We start from the raw sequence: 27,188 nt of genomic DNA, 5'->3' as shown, positions 1-27,188 counted from the left end.
GGCACTGCGTTACCTGCAAGGATGGCTGTGATTCCCCTTTAGTGTCCAGACCAATGTAGGATGATTCAGTCACTCTCCCCAGTGTCCCTCTCACAGGCCGCCAGCCACCTCCACTGGCTATTCCCACAACCCTCCACAGCACGTGCGGATCTCCAAATGCCTTCTGTGAAACAACAGAGCTAAGGCAGGTTCAGGGGCTGAATTGTGGAGGACCACACGGCATTGACTTTACCCTCCTGTCTGACTGTGGTTAGATGAGGAGCACAGGGACAATGTGCTTCCAGACTGTGTCCTTTCAGAGTCTGAGACCACTCCCCAGAGAAGGGAGGTGGGGTTCTGAGTCTACCAGCTTCATTTTTTTTCATCTTCTTACAGTTCATTGGGGCCAGAGGCAAAAGGTCTCCTTCCTCTCCTAGACTGCACCTATAGCTAGTCTCCGAGCCCCGGCTCTTGACGTGTTACATGGAGGCTAATGGACTTTAGAAAATCCTTCTCTCTGTAAACAGAATAAGGCTTTCAGGACTTGCCCTGATGTCCACTTGTCCCACAGCCCTTTCTTCCAAGCAGGGCCCTTGTCCCCCTCCTCATTACTGAGGGGCAGTGAGCCTTAGGGCTCTGCCTTAGACATGGAAGGCCAGGAGGGAACAACAGTAAACTGGGGAAACAAAAATAAGTCAGGTCAGTGTTTGCAGAATATCTTCTGGTCACAGAGGTACATAAATTTGGAAGACAATTTCGAGGAGCTATCAACTAAAATCATTTCTTTTATAATTCAGATAAATATCTTATGCCACTGCAGAGATAGGGCAATGAATTCAATGTATGGCACATAATTTTCCAAAAACACTTGATGACTCAGCTGTCTGGAAGTTGCTTTAAAACCTTATTAAGTCACAGTTTGCCAGTTCAGAATTTCCTATAATGTAATTCTGAACAGACACGATGGTTAGCTTCCTACAATGAAGGGGTGGTTGGCTATTTCCCAAGCAATTGGCAGCAAAAGGACATACAGAGCTTCCCCCTTACCCTCAGGAGATATGTTCCAAGGCCCCCAGTGGATGTCTGAAACCATGGATAGTACCAAATCCCATACGCACTATGTGTTTTTTCTATATAGACATGCCTGTGATAAAGTTTAACTTAAAAATTAGGCGCCGTAATATTATTAGTAGTAATAACAAATAACTAATAATAAAATAGAACCATTATAAGAACATACTGTTAGAAAAGTTATGTGAATGTGGTCTCTCTAAATATCTAAATATCTTAATATTATTAGTAGTAATAACAAATAACTAATAATAAAATAGAACCATTATAAGAACATACTGTTAGAAAAGTTATGTGAATGTGGTCTCTCTAAATATCTTAGTGTACTCTACTCACCTTTCTTCTTGCGATGATACAGAATGATCAAATACCCACGCGATGGCATGAAGTGAGGTGAATAATGCAGGCACTGTGATGTAGGGATAGGCAACTATTGACCTTCTGACAAGATGCCAGAAGGAGGATCATCTGCTTCCAGAACACGGCCGACTGAGAACTGAAATGAAGGAAAGCAAAACCACAGATGAGGGGGCGGTGGGGAGACTACCGTATTGAATCTCCTTAAGATAATCAACTGCTTTAAACCACTGTGGGCAGTTTCTTAGACGCTGCTATTATCTGGGAATATTAGCTGTTCATTAACTCATGGGAGGCTGAGAAATATTTGTTGTTAACCTATGTCGCCATGAGTCATGGAGGAGGAGGAGAAGGAGAAGAGGAAGAAAAGCCAGCAAGGTAGCTGTGGCGTAATGGCAAGGAGGTTTGAGACCCAGGACCTGTGGACTTTGGGGAGAGACATAGGCAGGGCTTGGAGTTCTACAGACTTGCCCTACTATGATAGTCAGCAGACCCTTGGGACAGTGGCTGGGTGTGAACACTCTCTCACCTCTATCTTTGCATCATGAGAATGGAGATGATCGCCTCTATCTCATGGATTGTTTGAGATTTAATGAGATGATGCATGTGGACTTCTTAGCATGTTCCTAACACATAGGAAGCACTCAACACATGGTAACTACTAGTATTTTATTACTATTACATTCAGCAAAAATGTTGATAAAATTACATTTAAATATTTATAGGGAGAGTATTTTTGTACAATTCTGGGCATATAGTGGACTCTTCATATATTTGTTTAAAAAGTACGTTCCCGGGGTGCCCGAGTGGCTCAGTCGGTTAAGCATCTGACTTCGGTTCGGGTCATGATCTCGGGGTTCGTGGGTTCGAGCCCTGCATCAGCTTGGAGCCTGGAGCCTGCTTTGGGTTCTGTGTCTGCCTCTCTCTCTGCCCCTTCCCTGTTCGCACTCTCTCTCTCTCTCTCCCTCAAAAAGTAAATAAACATTAAAAATAATAAAACAATAAAATAAAAAGTATGTTCCTTTCAACAGTTCTAAAGTTCACACTATATATTAATAGCTTTTCACCCAATTGTGCTGCACTCTTAGAGCTGTGGCTTCATTTAATCTCTTCCTTTTCTTTGGGTAATCTTTATCTTGAACTACCAAGAGTAGAATGTATTGTGACCCCATGTTGCTAGAACAAATCTGACACCATGGGTTTGTTTAAACAATTTTTTTTTTCAAATCAGATTTACGGGGAGATATGAAAGAGAAAAGGAGTTTGTTAGAGGAAAACAAATGGTTTCTGAGAATTCTAAGGCACTGATCTGATGTATTAAATAGTGAAGGGAACCACGGGTTTCTCTGCATATTATATATACCACTTGATGAGATCCCCAGAGAGTGTAATACCTTCATAGACAATATAGGGGATAGATCTGATCATGGTCCCTTTGTTGCCACATCTCAGCTTATCCCTCTTCTGTTTCTTTTCCCTGTGACTCAGATAACAGCTAGTGGAAGGGGGAGAAAGGAGTCTGGGCAGAACTCCCAGCAAATTAAGTCCAGTGTTTCAGGGAGGGCAGCCTGGGGGTGCTAGGTTTGGGAGATAGGGGTCACAGGGTCCATCACCCAGGCAGAAAGAATGAAACATTTATTTGTGTTCTTGAACTTTTCTTCCCTTTGGATGTAGAGGACAAAAGAAATGAGGATTCATCTTAATAAGCAGTATTTCTAAAGAAGCAATCATTTGCCAAATCTGATGATTTCCTTTAAAAGTACAGTCCTGGGGCGCCTGGGGGACTCAGTCAGTTAAGCGTCCGACTTTGGCTCAGGTCATGATCTCACGGTCTGTGAGTTCGGGCCCCGCGTCGGGCTCTGTGCTGACAGCTCAGAGCCTGGAGCCTGTTTCGGATTCTGTGTCTCCCTCTCTCTGACCCTCCCCTGTTCATGCTCTGTCTCTCTCTGTCTCAAAAATAAATAAACATTTTTTAAAAATTTTTTAAAAAATAAAAAAAATAAAAGCTCTTGGGTTGGGCTTATAATAACAAAGAGAAATTGCGGTATCAAAATTTGCCAGTAAAGTACAGGAATTCCTTAGTACTCCATCATAGCTTCTGAAGCCAATTTCTTGCAAGCAGCTAATTCCTCAGAAGTCTCAGAAACCTATGGGTTTCGCTCTCATCTTCCTTCTGGGACCCTAGAACCCCAGCAAACAGTAAGATGTGTCCCCCCCTCTCCCCCCCCCCACTCCTGGATCTTTCCATCCACTCCCCCTGTACCACTCTATTGGATTCTCTCATGACCAACGGCAGACTGCTTGTGGGAAGGCTCTATGCCATGTGCATATCCACACATACCTTAGCACACTATTTGGATCCACTGGGCATTTATGGAATAAAAGAATGCATGTATGAAAAATGATTTTAAAATATTGTTTCGCACGTAAGTGGGAAAGACCACAAGGCTCTGAGGGTGGCGTTTTCAGGACCTGGAGCAGAGGCGTCCTACAAGTTGTCCAAATGTTATTATTCTGCCCCTGTGATCCCCTAATTTCTATACCCACACAGGATCAGAGGTGGGCAGATGTCAGCAAAAGTTCATACCCACATTTATTTTAACCTTTTGCCCACCATTTTTTTTTTCCTTTTTAATCAGGGAGAGAAATGAAGCAAGATACACAGATCAATGCATCCTTCTTCTCCTTTTTCTACCTACTATCCCGGGAGATGCTGAGCTGCAAAATGACTCAAAAGAAAAGGAGGTTGAAATGCAGGAACAAAGGGGCAAGGAAGCTCTAACCCAGGAAAAAGTCACCGAACCAATGATGCAGCCAAGGGCAGGGGAGGACAGAGAGGCAGTTGGGTGATGCAGCCAGCAAGGACTCTGAGAGGGAAGGTAACCACTGGCTGCTTCATGGGGAAACCAAACCTCAGAAGAGTTTGAAGGAACAAAAAAAGTGAAATGCTCAAGTTTTGTATACTTACCAACTGGTGAGGAGGGGCACGGAGAGGATTCCCATCAAGGTAGCACCAGGAACAGAAATGGACAGAGAGCTCCAGGGCCATCATGGCAGGAATGGGCCACAGAGCCACACATGTGGGCAGCAAGGGAGGCCTTAAAATCTGCGACTAGGGGGGCGCCTGGGTGGCGCAGTCGGTTAAGCGTCCGACTTCAGCCAGGTCACGATCTCGCGGTCCGTGAGTTCGAGCCCCGCGTCGGGCTCTGGGCTGATGGCTCGGAGCCTGGAGCCTGTTTCCGATTCTGTGTCTCCCTCTCTCTCTGTCCCTCCCCCATTCATGCTCTGTCTCTCTCTGTCCCAAAAATAAATAAAAAACGTTGAAAAAAAAAAAATCTGCGACTAGGTAGGAACCCAAAGGCATGGGAGCCATTCTCTGAATGAGGCATGAAAATACAGACTGATCCTTCACAGACATGGGGATTAGCCAGACCAGGGGACCCTGAGGGGTCAGGCTGTCTTATCTGGCTATGCCAGGCCACACAGAAGTCAAAGGAATACAACCAAAAGAAAGGAGGGCTGGAGGGAAAATATATCCGCTAGCACCATGGAGTTAATCCGAGGGGTGTGAATGCCACCTTCTGCTCTGACATCCTCAGGGATATGGGGTTTAGACATCAGCTTCAGTAGCCAGGAGACTCTAGAGCTCTCATTCAGGCAAGTTTGCCAGTCCCTTAGATCCCTTAGACCCCACCCCCTTCCATGTCTCCACTCCCCTCCTCTCGTGGTAGTTAGCCCATCTCCTAACCTCAATTAATAATGAATATGAACATGAATGCCAAGTCATTAACGTGTGAGATTGTGATCTAGGGGGAACTGACAAGTCAGAAATTTGCAGTATGAAATCATTCATTCATTCAACCAATATTAGTGAAAAGCCCACAGGGTACAAGCAATGAATTATGGGAGGACTCTTGAGCTCTGAAGTTTCAAAGGAATAGAACATTAGCTTCCCCAAATCCTTTCATAAAATCTCACCAACGTCTCCAGTGGTTCTCTAGAAAGATACTTTTTCATCATTTTGGTATGTAGAGGCTTGATAATGGAATCTATTTGCAAAACAATAGGTCAGAAAAAAACCCAACCCTCCAAAGAAACCAAAACTAAAACCCTCAGCTAAAAACAAAATCTACAAGTCTTATCTGAAATATACTGAGATAATGGAACTGAAACCCTGTAAAAGCCCCTGGGGTGTAATTTGTCTCTTAATTCTTAATGATAGGAAGAATGGAAGATAGAGCCAAAGATTATTCATATTCACCTGCATACCGTGTGAGTTTTTAAATCACTTAAAAATCAAATTTATTTTTATGCAAGTATTACATGCACATAAAGAATCAAATCTATAAGGCTTATAAGCAAAAAACACCAGTCCCTTGGCCTGCTTCACCCACCTGGGTTCATTCACTTTCCACTCTCTTAGCCGTTTTTTTTTTCTTTTTTCTGGTATTTACTTGAATAATATCCACATTATGCTGTCTTTTGATTCAGCTATTTCAGAGATCATGCACTGACTTTTCATTGTGGTGAAGATTTCACTCCCCAGCATTCCCATTTCATGGCTGATATTCAGGTGACACAGTTACAACCAAATGAGTTGTTTCACTTCTACAAAATGAACTTCTATATTGGCTGGCATTGAAGCTCCCTCTGTGCCCAGTCCCTGTCACCCTAGCTGCTCCAGTGCGTTGACCACTATCTGCCCTGACTGCCCAGTGTCCTTCCTCTACTAATTCCCAATCCTTTCATCCTAATAGAACTCTTCCAATTTTTTATTGAATTCAGATTTGAGGTGTTCATTATTGTCTATATAAACACGGGTCACTGTGAGGCCCATTTGTGACTATGACTACATTTCTTTTCTTGTACAATATTCTGCTTTTACTATAGTGAATAATTGCCTGATTTTTTTCTTTCTCTGAACATCTGAATACCACACAATATCTCCTTTATACAATTTTCCAGGTAAACCATCACTCATTTTGTCAGTTATATTCCCTCTTCCTGAAAATACCTCTTCTCTAGTCCTACATATTCATATTCCAACCTGGTCTGACTGGACTCTTCTCCAGATTTGAAGTGTCCTGTGGACTTGAGCTTGCCACTCTCCATCTTGTAGCCTCTTTGCTAGACCCCATGGTTGCTGCTTTTTTGTTTACCCTATGTAGCAGAGCACATTCACTAGCAGTGTCCCAAACAGCATGTTTTTGGGGTTAAATATATATATATATATATATATATATATATATATATATATATATATATGTGTGTGTGTCATATACACATATATATATATATGTATATATATATATATGTACACACACACACATATATATGTATATATATATACACATATATATACACACACGTATATATATATATATATATATATATGTATATATATAAAATATTAGAAAAGGGGGGAGGGGCAGAGACAGAAAGAGAATCTCAAGCAGGCTCCAGTGCAGAGCCCAACTTGGGGCTCAGTCTCATGACCCTGAGATCATGACCTGAGCTGAAATCAAGAGTTGGACACTTAACTGAGCCACCCAGGTGCCCCCAAAAATATATTTTTAAAATATATACTTATTTAGATTTTGCATGTTTGAGAATGGCTTTAGGTTAACCTCTCACTTGATTGATAGTTTGGCTAGGTATAGATTGCTAGGTTGCAAATCATTTATACTGAGAGTTTCCAGGTTATATTGCTCCAGAGACTTCTAGATTAAAAATTAGTGTTTAGTAGTTTGATGCCATGCCAATGTCTCTTTCTTTATGATCTTTTCCCTCTACTGGAAGCTTTTAGGAACTTCTCTTTATCTAACGTTTCTCAGTGATGGGCCTTGGTATGGGTGATTTTGGTTTTTTGTTTCTTGTCTTTTTTCATTCCTTGTGCTGAATACTCAGTGGGGCCTTTTCCTTTCGGAATTTTGGAATCCATCTGGGGCTAGTGTCTTATATTATTTCTATTTCTTTACTCTTGTTAAATTGAGATATATTTCACATACCATATTAATTCACTCATTTAAAGGTACAGTTCAATGGGTTTTAGTATATTCACCAATCAACCACCACCAACATCAATGTTTTTTTTAATGTTTATTTATTTTTGAGAGAGAAACAGAGTGTGAACAGGGGAGGGGCAGAGAGAGAGGGAGACACAGAATCCAAAGTAGGCTCTAGGCTCCAAGCTGTCTGCACAGAGCCCAATGCGGGGCTTGAATCCATGGACCATGAGATCATGACCTGAGTCGAAGTCAGACACTTAACCAACTGAGCCACCCAGGTGCCCCTGCTCATGTCAATTTTAGAGCATTTTCATCACTCCCAAGAGAAACCCTATACACTCCCCATTCCTCCTAACCTCTTCCTTCCTCCATCCCTAGGCAACCACTAATCAATTTTCTGTTCCTATAGATTTGCCAATTCTAGAGGTTTCATGTAAATGGAATTGCACAAAAGTCTTTTGTGAGTGACTTCTGTCACTTAGCATGCTTTCAAGTTTCATCCACATTGTTAATATGTACCGTACTTATTGCCAAATAATATCCCATCAATTGGATATACCATATTTTATTAACTTATCAGTTGATAGACATTTGAGTTGCTGCTACAAACATTCATGTACAAATTATTGTGTAGACATGTCTTCAATTCTTTGAGGTTTAGAACTTAGAGTTGAATTGCTGGGTCATATGGTAACTGCATTATGTTTAAGAATTTTGACTCCTGGATTTTTTTCTGCACTTTTTTGAAAAGGGTATCAATTAGATATTGGACCCTCTGAATTTATTCTCTTTACTCTTATTTTTTCTAAATTGTCATCTCTTAATCTGGTTCTACTTTTGGGAAAATTTCATTATTATCTTCCAGCCTTCATACCGAAATTCTTTCAACTTTTACACCTTTAATTTTCAAGAATTTTTTTTTAAATGAATGGAATATCGAGAACTTTTTTTTTTTTTTTTTTTTTTTTTAATGAATGGAATATCTTGTTATCTCTGGGAGGATAGTAATTATTCTGGAACTTTGTTTTGTATTTATCTCTGGCTTTTCTGAGGTCCTATTTTCTCTTTGTTTTTGTGTTCTTGTTTTCATTCATTCAGTTAATCAATATGCATTGAGAAACTATCATATGCCAGGTACTTTTCCAGGTGCTTGGGATACATCAGAACAAAGATTACTGCCTTTATGGGACTCAGTCTTTGGTCTCTGCATTTAGACTTTCCTCAAATGTCTGGTGAATCTCAATTTTTATATTTATTATTTTTTAAAACTTACATAAAATGCGTAAATAAGTGTATAGCTAAATAGTTACACATATGTATACAGCCATGTGAACAACACTCAGATCAAGATCTGGGACATTTCCTTCACCTAAAAGAATTCCTGGTGGTTATTCCCAATTAATATCTCCCCTCTCCCCATGGATAACCACCATAGATTAGTTTTGCCTATTCTGATTTCATACACCGTATGCACTCTTCTGTGCCTGGCTTCTTTTATGCAACATAATGTCTTTGAGATTCATCCATGTTGTGTGTATATCAGTAATTCATTAAAAAAAATTGTGTTGGGTTTCATTATAAGTATATGCTATAATTTATTTTTTCATTCTACTACTGATGGATATTTGGGTTGCTTCCAGTTTTTTATTATGTCCACTTACTTTTGAAAGTGAAATACAAAAATGCTTCTGGAAGTTCTAGGTAAGTGGGACTTAGGCACTAAATGGTGCTACAGTAGGGTGACTGGAGTGGTCAGTTGGACATGTGGTTTGGGATCTCCAAATACCACTATCTGTATAGGTTGTTCAATTTCTCTACAGGATCGTCTAAGATACATGAGCCAAACTGCTAGTATTCTGGAACTTCCAAGTCTTACCATTCCAATGGTAAGAAATTAATATGGTATGTGAAATTGAATTTCTGTTGTTGAAGCCACCCAGTCTGATATTTTGTTACAGCAGTTCAAGTACACTAATATAGTTTGTAATGGCTGAAGTTTGGAAAACAGATTTTCCTTCACTTCTTCCAGAAGCCAGCTGCTTTAATATGTTTTCTCTCCTTTGGAACTGGATTTGACCTTCTTGTGTTGTACTTTTGTTTTTGTTTTTTGTTTAAAGGAAATTTTAAGACTCCATGCAACCCAGCCTTCTTTATACCACAAGGAGGCTGATGTTTGATTTTGTTTTCCTTCAATACTGCCTACAACTATAGATTTTCTTCCTTTTCATCATCTTAGCGAATTCATTCTTTATGCAGGAATTCAATCTCTCTTCTTAGAAGAAAATACTTCTAATCTCTCTTAGAAATGTATACTTAACCAATACTTTTACTTGTATCAGCCATGCTTATCCTAGTTAAAAATGGCAACATACTGTCTTGTCCAGTGGTCTTTAATTCGGAACTCTCCTATAACTGTGGAGTGGAACTGTGGGCTCTCTGAGGGATTTCAAGTTTCAGCTGTCTGGGACCTTTAAGGTATAACAAACTTTTTTTTTTTTTTTAATTATAAAAATTTCCAAACAGACATAAGAGTAGAAGAATGGGGCGCCTGAGTGGCCCAGTCAGTTAAGCGTCAGCTTAGGTCATGATCTCACGGTTCGTGAGTTCGAGCCTCGCGTCCGGCTCTGGGCTGACAGCTTAGAGCCTGGAGCCTGCTTCAGATTCTGTGTCTCCCCCTGTCTGCCCCTCTGCTGCTTACACTCTGTCTCTCACATTGTCCCAAAAATAAATTAACGTTAAAAAAAATTAAAAAAAAAGAGTAGAGGAATGGATACATATACAGATCCACTATTACTAAGATTTTTGCCACATTTACTTAATCTACTCTTTTTTTCTTTGCTGACATATTTCTGAGAAAATCCAAGACATGAAGTCATTAAATTCTATGTATCTCAATATGTATCTCTTAAAAAAGGAAGACATTTTCTTAGGGGCATGTGGGTGGCTCACTTGGTGAAGCATCCGACTTTGTCTCAGGTCATGATCTTATGGTTTGTGAGTTCAAGCAACACATCAGGCTTTGCACTGACAGCTCAGAGCCTCAAGCCTGCTTCGAATTCTCTGTCTCCCTCTCTCTCTGCCCCTCCCCACGCATGCAGTCTCTCTCTCTCTCAAAAGTAAGTAAATAGACATCTTAAAAAAAAAGGAAGGCATTTTCTTATATAATCATCAATGCAATTATCCAGGAAAATTAACAACTGTTTATAGGCTATTGAAGTCAAACACCTCATACAGAATTTTATGCCATAAAAAACTTAGCACTATATTAGAATAGCAATATTCTGTAGCCTCACAACAATTTAATTTTTTTTTTTAATTTTTAATGTTTATTTTTGAGAGAGAGACAGAGACAGGGTGCCAGCAGGAGAAGGACAGGGAGAGAGGGAGACACAGAATCCAAAGCAGGCTCCAGGCTCTGAGCTGTCAGCACAGAGCCCAATATGGGGTTCGAACTCATGAACTGCGAAACCGTGACCTGAGCTGAAGTCGGACACTTAACCGGCTGAACCACCCAGGTGCTCCTGTAGCCTCATAACGACTTTAAAGTGAAATTCAGTATGTTGAGAAATGCAGGATGCTTATTTACCATTCAACTAAAGCTGAGCTCAAGATGCCTGAGATAATTAAAAAATACATAGTTTTAAGATTTCAGTTCTTTGTACATTATTTTAATGAAAAACACACTGCTGTTACAAATATACAGATATCAAATTGTAACATTAAAATACAGAGTGAAATACAGTGGCTTTATAAATTTTCTTCAATGAGACAGGTTTTCTGTCACATTTAGACATTTATGATTAGGTCATAATAAACAAGGGAAGTACAGATTTTCCAACCTCATGATTAGTAAATTCCTCTGCAATGAATGAAGTCGTACAGTCATCAAAAGGAGAAAAGCTAGATGGCCCTGTCTGCATTGTGTTACTGTGACAAAGAGGTACAGTAAGAGCTATAAGAAACTGTAGTGAAATGTTAGAAGTATAGGCAACATAGCTTTCTCAGACTCCTACCAATAATTATATCCTTGATAAATAAGCATCCTTAAATGTAAAATAGTTCAGTATGACTACATCTGTTTTTGTTCCGCAATGACAATTTGTTAATGTATTAATGCGATATATATTTTTGAACTGCAATCATGTGGAAATAATGAAAAACCCTAAAAAGAAACTACTAGTCCTAAGTCAAATAATATTTAAAAGTTGAAAGGCCTGTGGAGAACAGAAGTGTGAACAAGAAATACTGGCTCCATGCCAATTTTTATTTCTAACAGAAAGTCTTATATAAATAAGTCTTCTTTGTCTTACAAAACAAAACAAAAACACAAAAATCCTAAAAATAACACCACAAATCCAAATTAGCTGAACTTGGAGTAACAAAGTCAAAGCCAGTCTTCTCATCTGCATATCAATGTGATAAGTCAAAACTGCATTGAAAAAAAACAAAAACAAAAACAAAACCCAAATGAATCTGCTCCTGGCTCCTAATCAGAACAGAGGATTACTTTTAGCATTTAAATAAAGATACCTATTACACTGCTCTTTTTTAGAGAAAGATGTACACCAGAAATCTAATAGAATGTTACTCGTGGTATGCCACAAAAGCTGTAAGGTAGCCGAGAGTTGATTACATTTAAGGACAGTAAAAGTTTGCACTCTTAATACCCACTGATCTCTTTGTGCCAATATTCAAAAAATATGCTTTTCATCACTAAAGACAAAATGATAAGGAAACACAATGATTACATTCTATGTCAGCATAGAGCTACTATATTTGTATAAAGGAATCACTAGTTAAAGAGTTATTTGTCTTTTTAAAGGAAGCCCTGTCTAGGCATTAGGCTGTAATCTAAATGTTGATAGTGCCGAATTTCAACTCCCAAGATAAACAAAAAGAGCTGTCAAGAGGTGTCAAGATTAATTCTCTTTGGCCGCAACGGATACCATTTTCTCTGGGGACAGTCTTTAGTTTGCCTTCTTTTCAGTACCACATCAGTGGCTTTCCTGGTAGAAGTCTCTGTTGGTGTGGTTTCTATTTGTGTAATAAAGCTCTCAGGTTTAACATCTGGTTGCTTGTAACAAGCGGAAAAGACTTCTTGGTGGACTCTCTGGAGCTGGATAATAGGCTGCATCTTTAAAACTTGGGAAAATCCATTTCCTTGTTCAATTAATGCAGGCAAGGACTTAAACAAACAACAGTAATACTTAACATTAATCTCAGTTTGAAACACAACCACAGAGAAACAGACACAACACTCGAGATTTTAATTCTTTAGGTCAAGGCTTTTCTAAGACCTAGTTATTTGGGTCATGGATATTTGCTTTTACCTTAAAATACCAATTTTAAATGCTGAGAGATTTTAACCAAAAACTAAAACTAAAAAGATATATTCTATTCCTACAATGTCTGGTAATAAAATAAAACAAAACTTTGGCAACAGGAAGTTAACAGAATTTCAGGGCCAAGGATTTGATGTCTGAGATTCCATATTTTAGGATAGTAAGTATTTTGGAAATCCCGATCATCAAGACCAGGCAGGGATCAGTACATTTTTCCTGTAAAGGGCCTCACATCCCTGTCACAATTACTCAACTCTGCCATTGTAATGTAAAGAAGCCACAGACAATAAGTAAATGGATAGGCAGAGCTGTGACATGAAGTTTTATTTACAAAAACAAGTGCAGGCTGGGTTCTTGCCTGGCTCACTAGTTTGCTAACTCCTGATAAAGAACATGCAATGGGAGAAGCATGAGCACCAGAAAATCATGGAATCAATACAAACCACAAAAGAATGTCATAGAAAATTATCAGAACAAGGAAGATTCAGGAGTTTTTTAAAAATAATTTTCATATACTAGAAATCCAAATGTTTTCTTGTTTGCATAAAATAAATGTCGAGAAGATAAACAATTTTATTATAATACTAAGACTCCAAATTGAATACGCAGCATACATAATACAGTGATTAAGAGTATACTGGGGCTCCTGGGTGGCTGAGTTGGTTAAGCGTCTGACTCTTGATTTCAGCGCAGGTCATGATCTCACAGCTCATGAGACTGAGCCCCCACACAGGGCTCTGCACTGACAGCGAGGAGCCTTCTTGGGATTTTCTCTCTTCCTCTCTCTCCACCCCTCCCCAATGTGCACATGCATGATCTCTCTCTCTCTCTCTCTCTGTCAAACTAAATAAATAAAACTTTAAAAAAAAAAAAAAAAAGAAGTAAAGGCTCGGGAGCCAAATATCCAGGGTGTAAATCCTGACTCATTTACTTGGGCAATCCAGAGCCTCTCTGAGCCGCAGTTTCTCAACTATAAAACACAGAAATTAGCAGTACCTATCTCATAGTGTTATTTTAAGGATTAAGTAAGATAATATATGTAAAGCAGTTAGATGGTGTCTGACCCATAAATGCTCACTACGTGTTAGGTGGTATTATTATCCAAAACCATCTGATAGACTGCTAAATCTCAGAATTAAAAAATATAACCAATCTTCAAAGAAGTCAGATATATTGGCATATACTTCCTATTAAATGGTAGTTATTCTGAATGTTATTGTCACTTCATAAATTCATTAAAGATCTACTTAAAAGACTACTGAGAATTCCTGTTACAATGGACTAAAATACACATAGATGTTGAAAACAAACACCTAGCTACACATTTCATTCATTTTATAACTGTTTAGCATGTAGCTTTTACCTTCATGGCTTCACTGATCTCTTTAGCTATTGTTTCTCCTCTGCATTTCAAATTTTCCACACGAGAGGCTGCAAAGAAACCACCAAACAGTATTTTAGGTTCTTTATCTAATACCAAGTCATAAAAGATACACAGATGCTATTTGGACAAAAATCCGTTAAGACTACCCACCTTAGCTCAATCTTTCTTAGCATACTTTGTAATCTATTACAAGTGTCCCATTAATTATCTAGATAAATAAAAAGACTATGGAAATGTTAGAACTGTAGAGTAAAACTAATAGGTATGATAGGCAACAAGAGTTCTATTAGAAGTAGTCCTAACACTATGTGCCCCTAATAGCCTAAGATATATGTGATCTACCACTGTATTTAACATCTTCAAGCACTATCATCCCATTTTAAAGTAAATATAGGCTAATATTTGATATCTATTACTCTGAATTTTATACACGTAAAACACATTTGAATTTGGAATAAACAATCACATTGTATTGAGGATACTAGATGGAATTTCTGGAAAAAAATCTGGAATAGATTATCAATAATATTAATTTAAAATTTTTGTTTATTTTTTTAATTTTATTTATTTATTTTTTATTAATATCCAAGTTAGTTAGCATATAGTACAATAATGATTTCAGGAGTAGATTGCAGCGATTCATCCCCTATGAATAACACCAGTGCTTATACCAAAAAGTGTCTTCCTTAATGCTCCTTACTCATTTAGCCCATCCCCCCACCCACAACTCCTCCAGCAACCCTCAGTTTGTTCTCTGTATTTAAGAGACTCTTATGTTTTGTCCCTCTCCTTGTTTTTATATTATTTTTACTTCCCTTCCCTTCCCTTCCCTTATGTTCATCTGTTCTTTCCTAATTCCTTGGTGCTTTACTGATTCCTAATACATTTTATTTTCTTCCAATCTTTGTTATAAATGTTCACGGCTACTTCATAACAGAACTGCATATGCAATGATATAACAGGACAAAAATCCTACTAAACTCCAAGCAAAACTGGATAAGAAAAATCCTTCCATTTTGAAATTATCTACAAATTAGTTTTTAGAAGAGTAGTTCTCACTGGAAATTACTTCAGATCTAAGCAAATATATAACCATGTTAGGAGAGCTACAACCTTACTGGCTTCAAGAAAGTGGCAGATAAGCCAAGCAAGAAAAATTTCTTTCATAGCTGCTATTTTCTTTTCTGACTTTCCTTAGGTGAAAAATGTAGACCACATTTAGGAAAAAGAAAAAAAAAAAGGAAACGAATAGCAAAAGCACCTGGAAGAAAGAGGGTACTCAAAGAAAGGCAAAGGCAAAGGTAACAGGATGGCCTCAGAAAAAGGGTTCTTAACCAGTTTTGCTACCAGAGATTTCTTTGGCACTTGGATGAAGCCTACAGACCCTTTCTAAGAATAGTTTTAAATGTGTTAGTTTTTTTAAGTGAGGTACAATTTACATACAGCAAAATGTAGATCTCAAGTTTAACATTCAGTCACCTTTGACATATGCAAACCATACATGGGGCACTTCCTTCACCCTACAAAGTTCCCTTGTGCCCCTTTCCCAACCAACCTTCTCTACAAGAAGCACCACTCATCTGGTTTCTGTCATTATTCATTGCTTTTGCTTACTCTAGAATTTTAGAGTGTTTTACAATAAAATTTAAAATACAACTATTGAAGCGTTGTGATAGGTAATACATGTGCTTCTTTATTAATGATTTAAATAAGATCAAGTGGCAGGTCTAATAATTACCATCATACGAAAATAATGAGCATCAACAATATTGTGAGGTATCTGCAATAACTAAAATTGAAAATATCTGTGGCTTTTAGTAGCAAAAAGTTACAGGTACTGCTAATTCTACCACCATGATCTACATTCAACACTGAAGGAAATGCTAAATTTCAGTATGAGGTTAGTAAAAATAACAATCTATTTTTTTCTATTCAAATTAATAATCTCCCTGTATTCTAAGGACCCTTGCCTTAGAATAATATGCTAATTTCAAGTCTTTTAAGATTTGGGGATATTTAGGGGATATATCCCCAAAGTACTTAGGCAATTATTAAATTTTCTTCTGAGCATGGCGTATCAGTGATCCATCCCTTGGGACTCTTGTGGCAGTCTGGCTTCTAGCCAGGCTCTCACTTATTCTCTCCCCCTCAAACTTGCATACCTGTATGGGAGTTGCTGAGTCTTCCAACATTTATTATGTATTTTCCATGGACTAGGCCCAGCACTGGGTACTCAGAGTAAGGAAAAAGGGTCTCTGCCCCTCAAGGAACTTACCGGTTAGAAAAGAAAGACACACAGAAACACACAGAAACAAGCCAGTTTTTGAAAAGGTTAAACTTGTCCTGCACAGCCTCACATTTCCATGATCCTGCCACAAATTCCACCCTCTACCTGAATGAGCATTCCCCTGCAACAGACTCCCACAGTCTCCTGAACAGTTCTAGTAGAATAACTGGAAAACTTCATTGCACTGATTTTTTTAGAATAGTTTCTCAACCCTATGAGACCCAACTTCCCCCTTTAGAACATATTTTGTAAAGTCTTTACTATTCTAAAAAAAAAAAAAAGATAGTATTTCTGTACATATAAATAAAAATATAAAGGAAAAACAGATATAATGAAGTACTCAAATAATTGTACCTGTTATCCTGAGTAAATTTGGATTTAAGAAAATTTATATTAGAAGTCATTCTACATAGAAAACAAAAGATCATAAGCAGAAATAGAAAAATTAGTGTTTTGGGGTGCCTGGGTGGCTCAGTCGGTTGGGCGGCCGACTTCAGCTCAGGTCACGATCTCGCGGTCTGTGAGTTTGAGCCCCGCGTCGGGCTCTGTGCTGACAGCTCAGAGCCTGGAGCCTGCTTCCGATTCTGTGTCTCCCTCTCTCTCTGCCCCTCCCCCGTTCATGCTCTGTCTCTCTCTGTCTCAAAAATAAATTAACGTTAAAAAAAAAATTTTTTTTAAAGAAAAATTAGTGTTTTATAAGAAATAACAGTCTATATTACTTGAATATGATAAAAAAAAAAGAGGAAATAATGGAGTATGGATAACCTACCAAGACAAAGTATAGGCTGTTGAAATGGTGAAAATTAGGAAGTGCAGTATTACTACAAATTAGATGGCCTTATTGAAAGTGTCATGTCAAAATAATTCACCATATTATAACATGGTAAGGTATAAGGGAATTAAATCCTACTTAGAAATTCCACCATAATTCAGACTACATTCAGTATATATATTTACTTAAAAAGACTTCAGTGATCATACTGTCAAAAGGTGATGAGGAACACAGGATAGACTGGGCCAAAACAAGAATATGAGCAACTATAGAGCAGATACGTGGTTGCTCTTTATGGATACATTCTGAGTAAGAATAAACAGGAGCAATCCAAAAATATAATCGGAATTTTAAATAGGTTTTTCATATTAAAATTTTTAATAGTCACATAATTTATCATTATACAAAAATATAGTTTTTAATATTTAGTGTGGCAATAATAGCAAGTATTTAAAAAATAATTTTTAATGTTTATTCTATTTTGAGAGAGAGAAAGACAAAGCGTGAGCGGGAGAGGGGCAGAGACAAAGGGAGACACAGAATCCAAAGCAGCCTTCAGACTCTGAGCTATCAGCAAAGAGCCCAATGTAGGGCTCAAACCCACGAACTATCAGGTCATGACCAGAGCTGAAGTCAGACACTAAACTGATTGAGCAATCCAGGCGCCCCTATAATAGCAAGTATTTGAAAATCATTTCTATTAAAACAATGAGGGGCACCTGGGTGACTCAGTCAGTTAAGTTTGTGACTTCAGCTCAGGTCATGGTCCCCGGTTCTTGGGTTCGGGCCCCGCATTGGGTTCTGTGCTGAAAGCTCAGAGCCTGGAGCCTGATTCAGATTCTGTGTCTCCCTCTCTCTGCCCCTTCCTCACTGGTGCTCTCTCTCTCTCAAAATAAATAAATATTTTAAAACCTCTAATTAAAAAAAATGAGATTTCTACTTTTGTATGTTTCCATTAATTTAGTAACATTTGGTTCTAGTCCTATTTAAAAGCAGTCTCAAGTCTTCTATTACATATTTTCCATCAGCTTTGTTGCTTTTGTAATAACTACATACTGTACCAGAAACTTTTTCAATTAAAAATTTTGGAAATGCTCCTAAGTAATTGTCTTTGGAAAAAAGGGAGTATGAAAGTTGTTAACTGATAAAACATGGCTTTGGCTGCAAAGATCTGTTGGTTTCTTTTTAGTTCTGTTTTCCTTTACTGCACATGTTAACAAACAGAGAAAGAGTATCTGAAGAAATACGATGATGTAATGATGTAAGTCAGAATAGTGGTTACCTCTCATGGCTAGGGATTACTGACCAGAAAGGAAGATAAGAAAACTTTTTTGGGTACTGGAAGTGTTACATAGTACAGACTTCCCATAAAGTCAGGAAGCAGAATAAGTATGTATTAGTTTCAGATAATATACTATCTTTTTCTTTAAACTCAAATTACCTTTTCAGGTAAAATACTTCTAAATTTAAGACAATGGGTCCAATTGTTAATACGTGAAAACTACAATAAATAGACTATTTTCCTTGTTTTTAGACTTTTTGGCCACTTTCAATTGTGCTTATTGTATACATGAAAACATAATGGACACCTTATTTGAAAATATAAGTAACATACTGTTTAAAAATAAGTTTTTCCTGGGGCACCTGGGTGTCTCAGCTGGTTGAACGTCCCACTTTTGATTTCAGCTCAGGTCACGATCCTAGGGTCATTGGATTGAGCCCCATGTTGGGCTCTGTGCTAAGCGTAAAGCCTGCTTAAGATTCTCTCTCTCTCTCTGTCTCTCTCTCTCTCTCTGTCTCTCTCTCTCTCTTTCTAAAAAAAAAAGTTTGTCCCATGTTTCCTAACTATACAGACACTCAGTATATCTAGATTGAGGAGGCAGCTACATGTGTTTATGTGTATGTGTGTATATAGATTCATCAAGCTGTGCACTGTATGTTATACCTCAACATACACACACACACACACACACACACACACACAATAATGAACAGAGTATTTTTTTACATTCACTCTTGAAACTCATCTTACTTTTATTTATAGGATATGGTAATTAATATTATTCTTCATTGTTACTGCATGATTTACAAAATAATCTATTACCCAAGGGATTCCTAATTTTCGTATAAACATGTGCCTCTTTGAAAAAAACTGTCTATAAGCCTACACTGATGGACACAATAGCTGTTCTCCATCTGTAGCACAAGCAATGACAATGTAAAAGTCGCCAAGGGTAGTTTAAGTGTAAAATTGAGTTAGATCAGAGACTTGGATAATTATAAACAGATTTTCACACATGAATTTCTGGTGGAATAATCTGAAGTTGTGCTGGACATATAAGACATTTAGTATTCCTGGCTCCTGACTATAGAATGCCAGCTGTGCCCTCCCCATTACTGTGGTAACCAAAAACTTCCCCCACTTTTCAAAACTGCCTCTAGGGGGCAGTACCGCCACCAGTGAGAACCAGTGTTCTAACTTAATTTTTAGAACTTCCTTGGGAACATCATTCTCTTAACCTTGGACTCCCTAAGTGTTGAACACAATGCCTGACATGTAGAGCAGGTGCTCAGTATGTATGATGGAACAAGACTATGATAAGAGTGCGCTGTGGAGGCAAAAGAGGGGTGAGGTCAATCCAACAGGAAAACTGAAAGGAAAGTACAAGTTTCAGAGGTGCTCTAAGAGTTGCCTTAAAAAAGGACCTGGCGCTGGATGGCTGGGGTAAGTGGGAATAGGAGGTGGATGGTAAAGGATGTGCTACACCAAAACAAGGGAATAAATCAAGAAAGAAGAAAACACAGGAACCAGGAAACAGGATTCAAAACAGAAGTACAGGAAATTCCTAGGATGATGAGAAAGGGACAAATGGGACAAAAGTTTTGCAGCAGGCCTAGAGAGCAACGAGTCCTGCTTAGAATAGGAAGACAAAAGCCTCCCAGAGGAATATCTCCAAGAAAAAGGAAAAGGTTTTCAAATGGATTTGATGGATAACCTAAAGTGTTTACCACATTGAGAGGAATTTTATAGTTCTAGTGAAGTGTTTGGGAAAGAATTAGTGATAGACACAACAGCAAACAAACCAAACAGAAAAATAAAGCCATTATCATTCTGAAGGAGGATGGGAAGCTGTTCAAGAAAGAAATATACTCATAGTAATGATTACCTGACTCATACTGAAGAACACTTATATAGTCATAACAATATAAATACTAAATATTACTGATTTCTTGACAAAAGTGAGAGATTAAAAGTGAAGCTGATGACTGTAGATTATTCTTTGAGAAACTTGGCTATGAAAAGGAAATAGGAGCACAGAGAAGAGAAACCCAATGGCATAGTAACTGTCTACTTAATCCCAACAGCCCATTCCTGTAGCAGTGTGGGGTGGCATCCATTAACAATCAATCTTGTGTATTACCATTAGTAACCCTGTGAGGCAAGCAGGTTTCATCAGCCTCCTTTTATAGATAAGAAAACAGAGCTGTGAGAACTGAGAAATGATCTAGAATAGAATTAGAACCCACATTTCCTAGAATTCAAAGCACATGCTCTTTTATGTCCTATATGTAACTTTCCAAAATAACCATTTTGTCTGGAATTATACTATACTCACAAGAATATAACAAATGGTCAAAAATTAGTTCTAACATATTAAAAATCTCTTGAAATAAAAATAAATTATGTCTGGTAAAAACTAAAAATAGAACAATTCTAGAGTTAACTCTGCTTTAACTATTAACATTACAGTACCTTCTTTTTTTTTTAAGTGAATTAAATTCCTTTCACTGAAAATTAAGGAACATCAATAATTTTAGGAAAAAAACCAAGCACACAAAGATTTTAAAAAGCACTATAAGAGGGAAGAAAACAAACACACCATTAAAAATGATCACTAACATATGTGAATATGTTGCCTATAAACGCATCAAAATAGCATTTTCCAACATTAATATCTGCTTAGAAAATTTCAAAATATATAAAACTTTCACTCCCTCACTCAATATTTTTAAATCAATTTTTCACTTCTCACTAGTAAGAGCATGTATGTACCCCTGTTACACAAACATCTGACTTAAGAATATATCACATGCAGAGAGCTGGCACCTGCCATGTAGGAGACTGGGGATGGGCTTCCTCTAGAAGCATTCCCAATGGCCTTCTCTCCATAGCTTTCATGGGAACATCTTTGTGACACCACTTCCCTCTCACTGCAAAGGTGTTTAGGGATCCAAACCGTTCCCCCCAAATCCTATTTAAACATCTGTAGTGGAACTAATGTACATCTGAAATGTGATTTTCCTAATATTTTTCAACATTAATGTGTAGTATTTCAGCTACATTGCAGGAAAAAAATGGTCTTTAAAGGGTAGCCTAGAAACTTACCCATTTATAAAAATACCACTTGCGAATTTTTTCAGGGGGAAAATGTATTTCAAATTCCAAAGCTCAAATTAAATAAGAACTTCTGAAACATAACCATTTGAAAGCGGGTTACTACCTGTAAATATTCTGGCAGTGGCTTAAGCAAGCCGGAATTATTAGGGAAGAAGAGGAACTATCTCTAAGTCTTCTACTTGTAGGGTCAGCAAAAGAACTGCAAGTATCAAGTCTACTATAGAGAAACTTAAAATAGCTCCTTGTCATCACTATATGTTTAGTGAAGGACAGGGGGAAGAAGGCAGTCTTTTCAATTAACATCAAAGAACTTAAAAAAAAAAAAAAAAAGATGATATAGAAGGAATTATTAGTTTTACTAATAGGATCACAAAAGGTTATAACTGACAAACGAAAACTCATAGGTAGACAACTAATCAGAGGATTGCTGCAAGGATATTAAAAAAAAAGTTTGCTCTTAAAAATGTGGAAGTTAGGCACCCTTGAGGACATTGCCTTCCCTAGTCACTTGCCTTCTAAAACATAGGGAAATGAAAAAGTGGAAATGAAAGATTGGGTAATCAACCTAGTTTTGCTTTCAGGTCACTGCACTGACTAAACTGGGAAACATGAACAACTAAAAGCCTGCACAAATTCAGACATCCAGCAAAAAAGCATTAACTGAGGTCTTCCTTTCTGTTTTCAATGCATTTTATGTGCACAAATGAGCAAGCATGCATACCAAAGGATATCCCTTTCTAAAGGGATAACCAAAGGCATGAATGAGAACCATGAATTGAAAAGTAGCACCCCTGGTGAAAACGAAACAAAAAACTAGCAGTGATTTATGACGTTCTAGAAGATAACCCTTTGCTACAACTTGAACATAACTGTTGAACACACCTTCTGGGTAGCAGACACATATTCCTCTGTATCCACTCCCACCTGCTCCTCACCAGCATCTTTAGTACTCAAGAGATGTCTCTCTCTTAAGGTACCATATATTTTCACACTCCTAGCCTGTGTTTGCTGGCCTGGGCCAAGTCTCTAACATTCTCCTGTAATGTTCTTCCTCTCTATTCCCCCCACTCTAGCCATAGTGGTCTTTTATTCCATAAATACTCAAGATCAGTCTTGACTTAGGAACCTTGTTCTAGCTCTTCCCTGATTGAAAAGCTCTTCCTCTTGATTGTCATAAGACAAATTCCTTCTTGTTACTTCCTCAGAAAGTTTCTCAACGTAAACACATCACCCTCTCACTGATTACTTGTTTACTTTTATATTTATTTGTACTTTTCTTCTCCCACTTGAACATAAGCTCCATAGAGCAGGGACCTTGCTTGTGTTGCTCACCATTATCTCCTCCACAGTGAAAACAGTTCTGGCATATGGTAGACCTTCAATAAATATATTGAATACATGGATGAATAACAGTTGCTTAGTATTTATTGAGCATGGTGCTATACACTGGCCACGTAGAATGCAAACACAAAGTAAAAAAGCTCATGGAACTTTCACTTTTGTGAGACCATAAACAAGAAAATTCACAAATGTAAACAAGTGCTATTAAAGAAATAAACAAGTATTATGATGGAGTACTGGGAAAAGGCTATTGTCATTAGGGTGGTTAGGAAAGATCTCTCTGAGGAGGTACCATTTAAAAGCGTAAGAAAAGAAAAGAAGATGCCACCTTTAGAAGCACCAAGAAAAAGCATGTGTGAAAGTGAGGCACTTTCAAAGAACTGAAAGGTGGACCATAGGTCTACAGCAAAAAGGAAAGTGGGGGCCAGATCACATAAGGGAATGTTAAGAAGTTTGAAATGTATTTTATATATGTACATATATGTACACATATTTGATTTTAAAAAAATTTTTTTTATATTTTATTTTATTTTTGAGAGAGAGACAGAGTGTGAGCAAGGGAGGGCAGAGTGATGGAGACAGAATCTGAAGTAGGCTCCAGGTTCCAAGCTGTCCAGCCTGACGTGAGGCTTGAACCCATATGAACATTAAGATCATGACCTGAGCCAAAGTTGGACGCTTACCCAATTGAACCACCCAGGCACCCCCATATATTTTTTTAATTGGAAGATTTTAGAATTTTCAGCAGAGGAATGAAAGCTCTGTGTTTTTAAGAGTAGACTTCTGGTCAAGTTGTTCTTGGACATTCACAAAACTCCCCAGCTTTGTCCAAAATATCATGGGATAAATACAGAAAATTAAAAAGACATATCCCAAAGCATATACAAAACAAACATTTCTATGAACCAAAAGAAGTAGAAGAGAAAAAGCTGTAAGTCAGGCCAAAGTTGCAGACCCATCAGTAGGCAGACAGTAGGTAGGCAGTAGGTAACTAGGAATTTGCTTCCTGTAACATAAAAGGGGCCCAAAGTGCTCCAGAGGAGCAGGAAATGGGAAGAGTCAACTTTGCAGTATGAAATCACAGGTTGAGATACTGAGTTTTCCTACCCTGAAAAAGACCTGCCATTAACCACAGTCAGGAGCGGACGCATACATTAGAAGTGATGGGAGGCAGATAATATTTCAAAGCCTGGGCCTGGACCAAGCTGCCTGCTGACTTAGTGACTAGATTCAGTATCTCCTAAAGTACACTGGAACAGGGGCCCCATGCTGCCAATGCAAGATCGGCTCTTGCCTGAGACTGTTCAGGAGCAGATGAAAGGCAACCACACAACTACCAGACAGGAAGGGGGGGGGGGGGGGGGCGGGGAAGCAGTGACAATATGAAAATAAGCACATAAATAATCTTAATGAAAGAGTGTTTGCAAATCAAAATTCCAAAATACATGAAAAAATCACAACCATGAATGACAGCCAATATAACTGATTGGAAGGTGAGAAATTTACTGCAGAGGGCATAAAAATAGAGCAATCTGAAAACAATTTTAAAAGTTTAGGATCCTCTCATAGCTAAAGGAAATCATAATAGACATGACAGCAGAAAAATAAATTATCAAATAAAAATGAGAATAATACAAAAATAGAAGAAATGATAAAGAAGCAAAGTTCAAAGATTAGGTTAAAGATTTTCTAGAAGATAGGAGTCTTCTGATTAAAAATATACTTGGAACTGTGAGTGGAAGATGGGAGGAAAGAGGAAGCAAACAAAACAAAAACTCCCACCCCCCTCAAATATATATATTTAAATAAAATTATGTGTGTGTGTACAAAGAAATTATGAATAAAATAGAGTTGAACTATTTATTACACTGTTGAGTGAAAAAAAAGTCATAGAATGTATTACATAATACTTACATAAAAAAAAATAACTCGGGGGGCGCCTGGGTGGCTCAGTCGGTTGGGAGGCCGACTTTGGCTCAGGTCATGATCTCGCGGTCCGTGAGTTCGAGCCCCGCGTCGGGCTCTGTGCTGACAGCTCAGAGCCTGGCGCCTGTTTCAGATTCTGTGTCTCCCTCTCTCTGACCCTCCCCCGTTCATGCTCTGTCTCTCTCGGTCTCAAAAATAAATAAACGTTAAAAAAAAAAAAATTTTTTTTTTTTAAATAAAAAAAAAATAAAATAATTCAGGGTACCTGGGTGGCTCAGTCCGTTAAGCGTCCGACTTTGGCTCAGATCATGATCTCACGTTTGTGAGTTCGAGCCCCGTGTCCGGTTCTGTGCTGACAGCTCAGAGCCTGGAACCTGCTTTGGATTCTGTGTCTCCTTCTCTCTCTGCCCCTCCCCTACTTGTGCTCTGTCTCTGTCTCTCAAAAATAAATAAATGTAAAAAAAAATTAAAAATAAATAAATAATAACTCAAACCTCCCTGTGCCTGTCTGCCCATATACAAATACACTGATAAAGATCTAATGGGGGACCTGGATGGCTCAGTCGGTTAAGCATCTGACTCTTGATTTCAGCTCAGGTCATGGTCTCATGGTTATAAGATCAAGCCCCACGTCCGGCTCTACACTGGGTGTGGAGCCTGCTTAAGATTCTCACTCTCCCTCTCCTTCTGCCCCTGCCCGGCTCACACACTTCACACAGGTATATACTTTCTCTCTCTCAAACCCCCCCCCCAAAAACAAACAAAAAACAAATAAACTGATAAACATCTAAAATCAGACATATCAAATTGTTAAAGTAGTTGTTTATTTGAAGGTGTGTGGGATCAGGCAGACTTGGAAGGACTTTCATTTACTACTATATATACACAATTATTTTAAATTTCATATTAAACTTACTTTCACTAATTATAAAACTAATTAGCACAAAAACTAATTACAAAAATATAATTTAAAATACTAACAAAGATTTATGGCAGTTGAATTGGAAGACTTCCACCATATACTTAAAAGAGTAAATTGCACATAATTTGAATACACGAATCAATTTTCTGTAAAATATATAATGCCCCAAATGTCCAGTGCATATATACTCCTGTATGATTATATGAGTAGAGAAAAATGGATAAAAGAATTCGCACCAAGTTAACAGTGTATATCTGAGAGGAGGCCAAAAACAAAAAGTAAAAAATAGAATGCTATCCTTATTTTTTTTTAAGTGTATGACATGATATATATACATGTATACATAATTTTATGTATGTATATACATATATACACACATATATATGTGTATATGTACATACACATATATATACATACATATATACCAAACACATATATGTGTATATATATACATACACATACATAATATTGTATATTTATTTCACAAATACTTCTTGAGCGTAAAATGTCAGATAATGATTGTAGAGAGCTAGCTAGGGATATAGTAGTAGACAAAACAAAGTCTTGGTTCACAGGGGGTTTATAAAACAGTGGGGGGAGAGATGAAGACAATAAAATAAATAGAAATTATAGTTAAGTGGTGAAAAAACAAAAGCAGGTTAAGGGGACAGAGTATGAGCAAGGGGGTCAGACGGGGATGTGACATAGGTTGTCAGGAAAGACCTCTCTGATGAAGTAACGCCTTGAACGGAGAGCTGACTGAGGTGAGTCAGGTAGGTGGTTTCAGATAGGAACCAGGGAACAGCCAGATAGGAACCAGTGCGAAAGACACAGGGCCAGTGTGTGGCACGTCCTTGGGGAAACAGCAAGAATGCTAGTGTGGCTGCAGCACAATAAGGAAAGGTGGCAGTGAGAAGAGACCAAAGTCAGAGATGAAATCAGAGAATCAGCCATGGCCCAGGTCAGAGAGGATCTTATAGACCACGGAAGCAGGATGGGGAGTCACTACAGAGTGATAAGCAGGGGGTGACATGACCTGATTATGCTTTAAAAAGAATCCTTGGGATGCTGTGTGGAAAACTGGAATAAAAGGAAGGAAACCAGAGAGGAGACTATTGAAGTAATCCTGCTGAGAGAATATGGGTAAGAGAGGTAGTAATGGATTTGGTGGAAAGTGGCTGAATTTGTAATATGTTCTCAAGGTATGGGCAGAAAAATCTGCAGGTGGACTGAAGGTATGGGAGTCAAGCAATAATTATGTATGTTCATATAATGTGTTTCTTATCTTTTAACATTTTTAGAATGTGAATGTATTTTAAAATAATCAAGAAAAAGCAATAAAGTCATTTACAATGTTAAAAAAATAAGAAAAAATACACACCAAACAATACACTAGATAA

At 38.0% G+C, this 27,188-nt stretch overlaps 1 protein-coding gene across 2 annotated transcripts in view; it reads right to left on the bottom strand.

Moving 5' to 3' along the window:
• Positions 1-27,188, bottom strand: part of NSL1 (NSL1 component of MIS12 kinetochore complex) — a 64,012-nt gene that overhangs the window by 18,139 nt on the left and 18,685 nt on the right. The window contains exons 5-6 of one of the 2 annotated variants that reach the window (XR_009613522.3): positions 14,121-14,188; positions 1,387-1,546 (exon numbers count right to left, since the gene is read on the bottom strand). Coding sequence is in view for 1 of the 2 variants with exons in the window: in XM_060643866.3 (XP_060499849.1) it covers positions 12,319-12,600; positions 14,121-14,188 (350 nt within the window). In the remaining variant the exon portion in view is untranslated. Of the gene's footprint in view, positions 1-1,386; positions 1,547-11,067; positions 12,601-14,120; positions 14,189-27,188 lie in introns of those variants that run through there. The other variant, XM_060643866.3, reaches the window with a different exon arrangement.

Source organism: Panthera onca, chromosome F1 (genome assembly GCF_046562875.1).
Source record: "Panthera onca isolate mPanOnc1 chromosome F1, mPanOnc1 haplotype 2, whole genome shotgun sequence".
NCBI classification, from domain to species: Eukaryota; Metazoa; Chordata; class Mammalia; order Carnivora; family Felidae; genus Panthera; species Panthera onca.
This window is presented reverse-complemented; position numbering and strand designations above follow the sequence as displayed.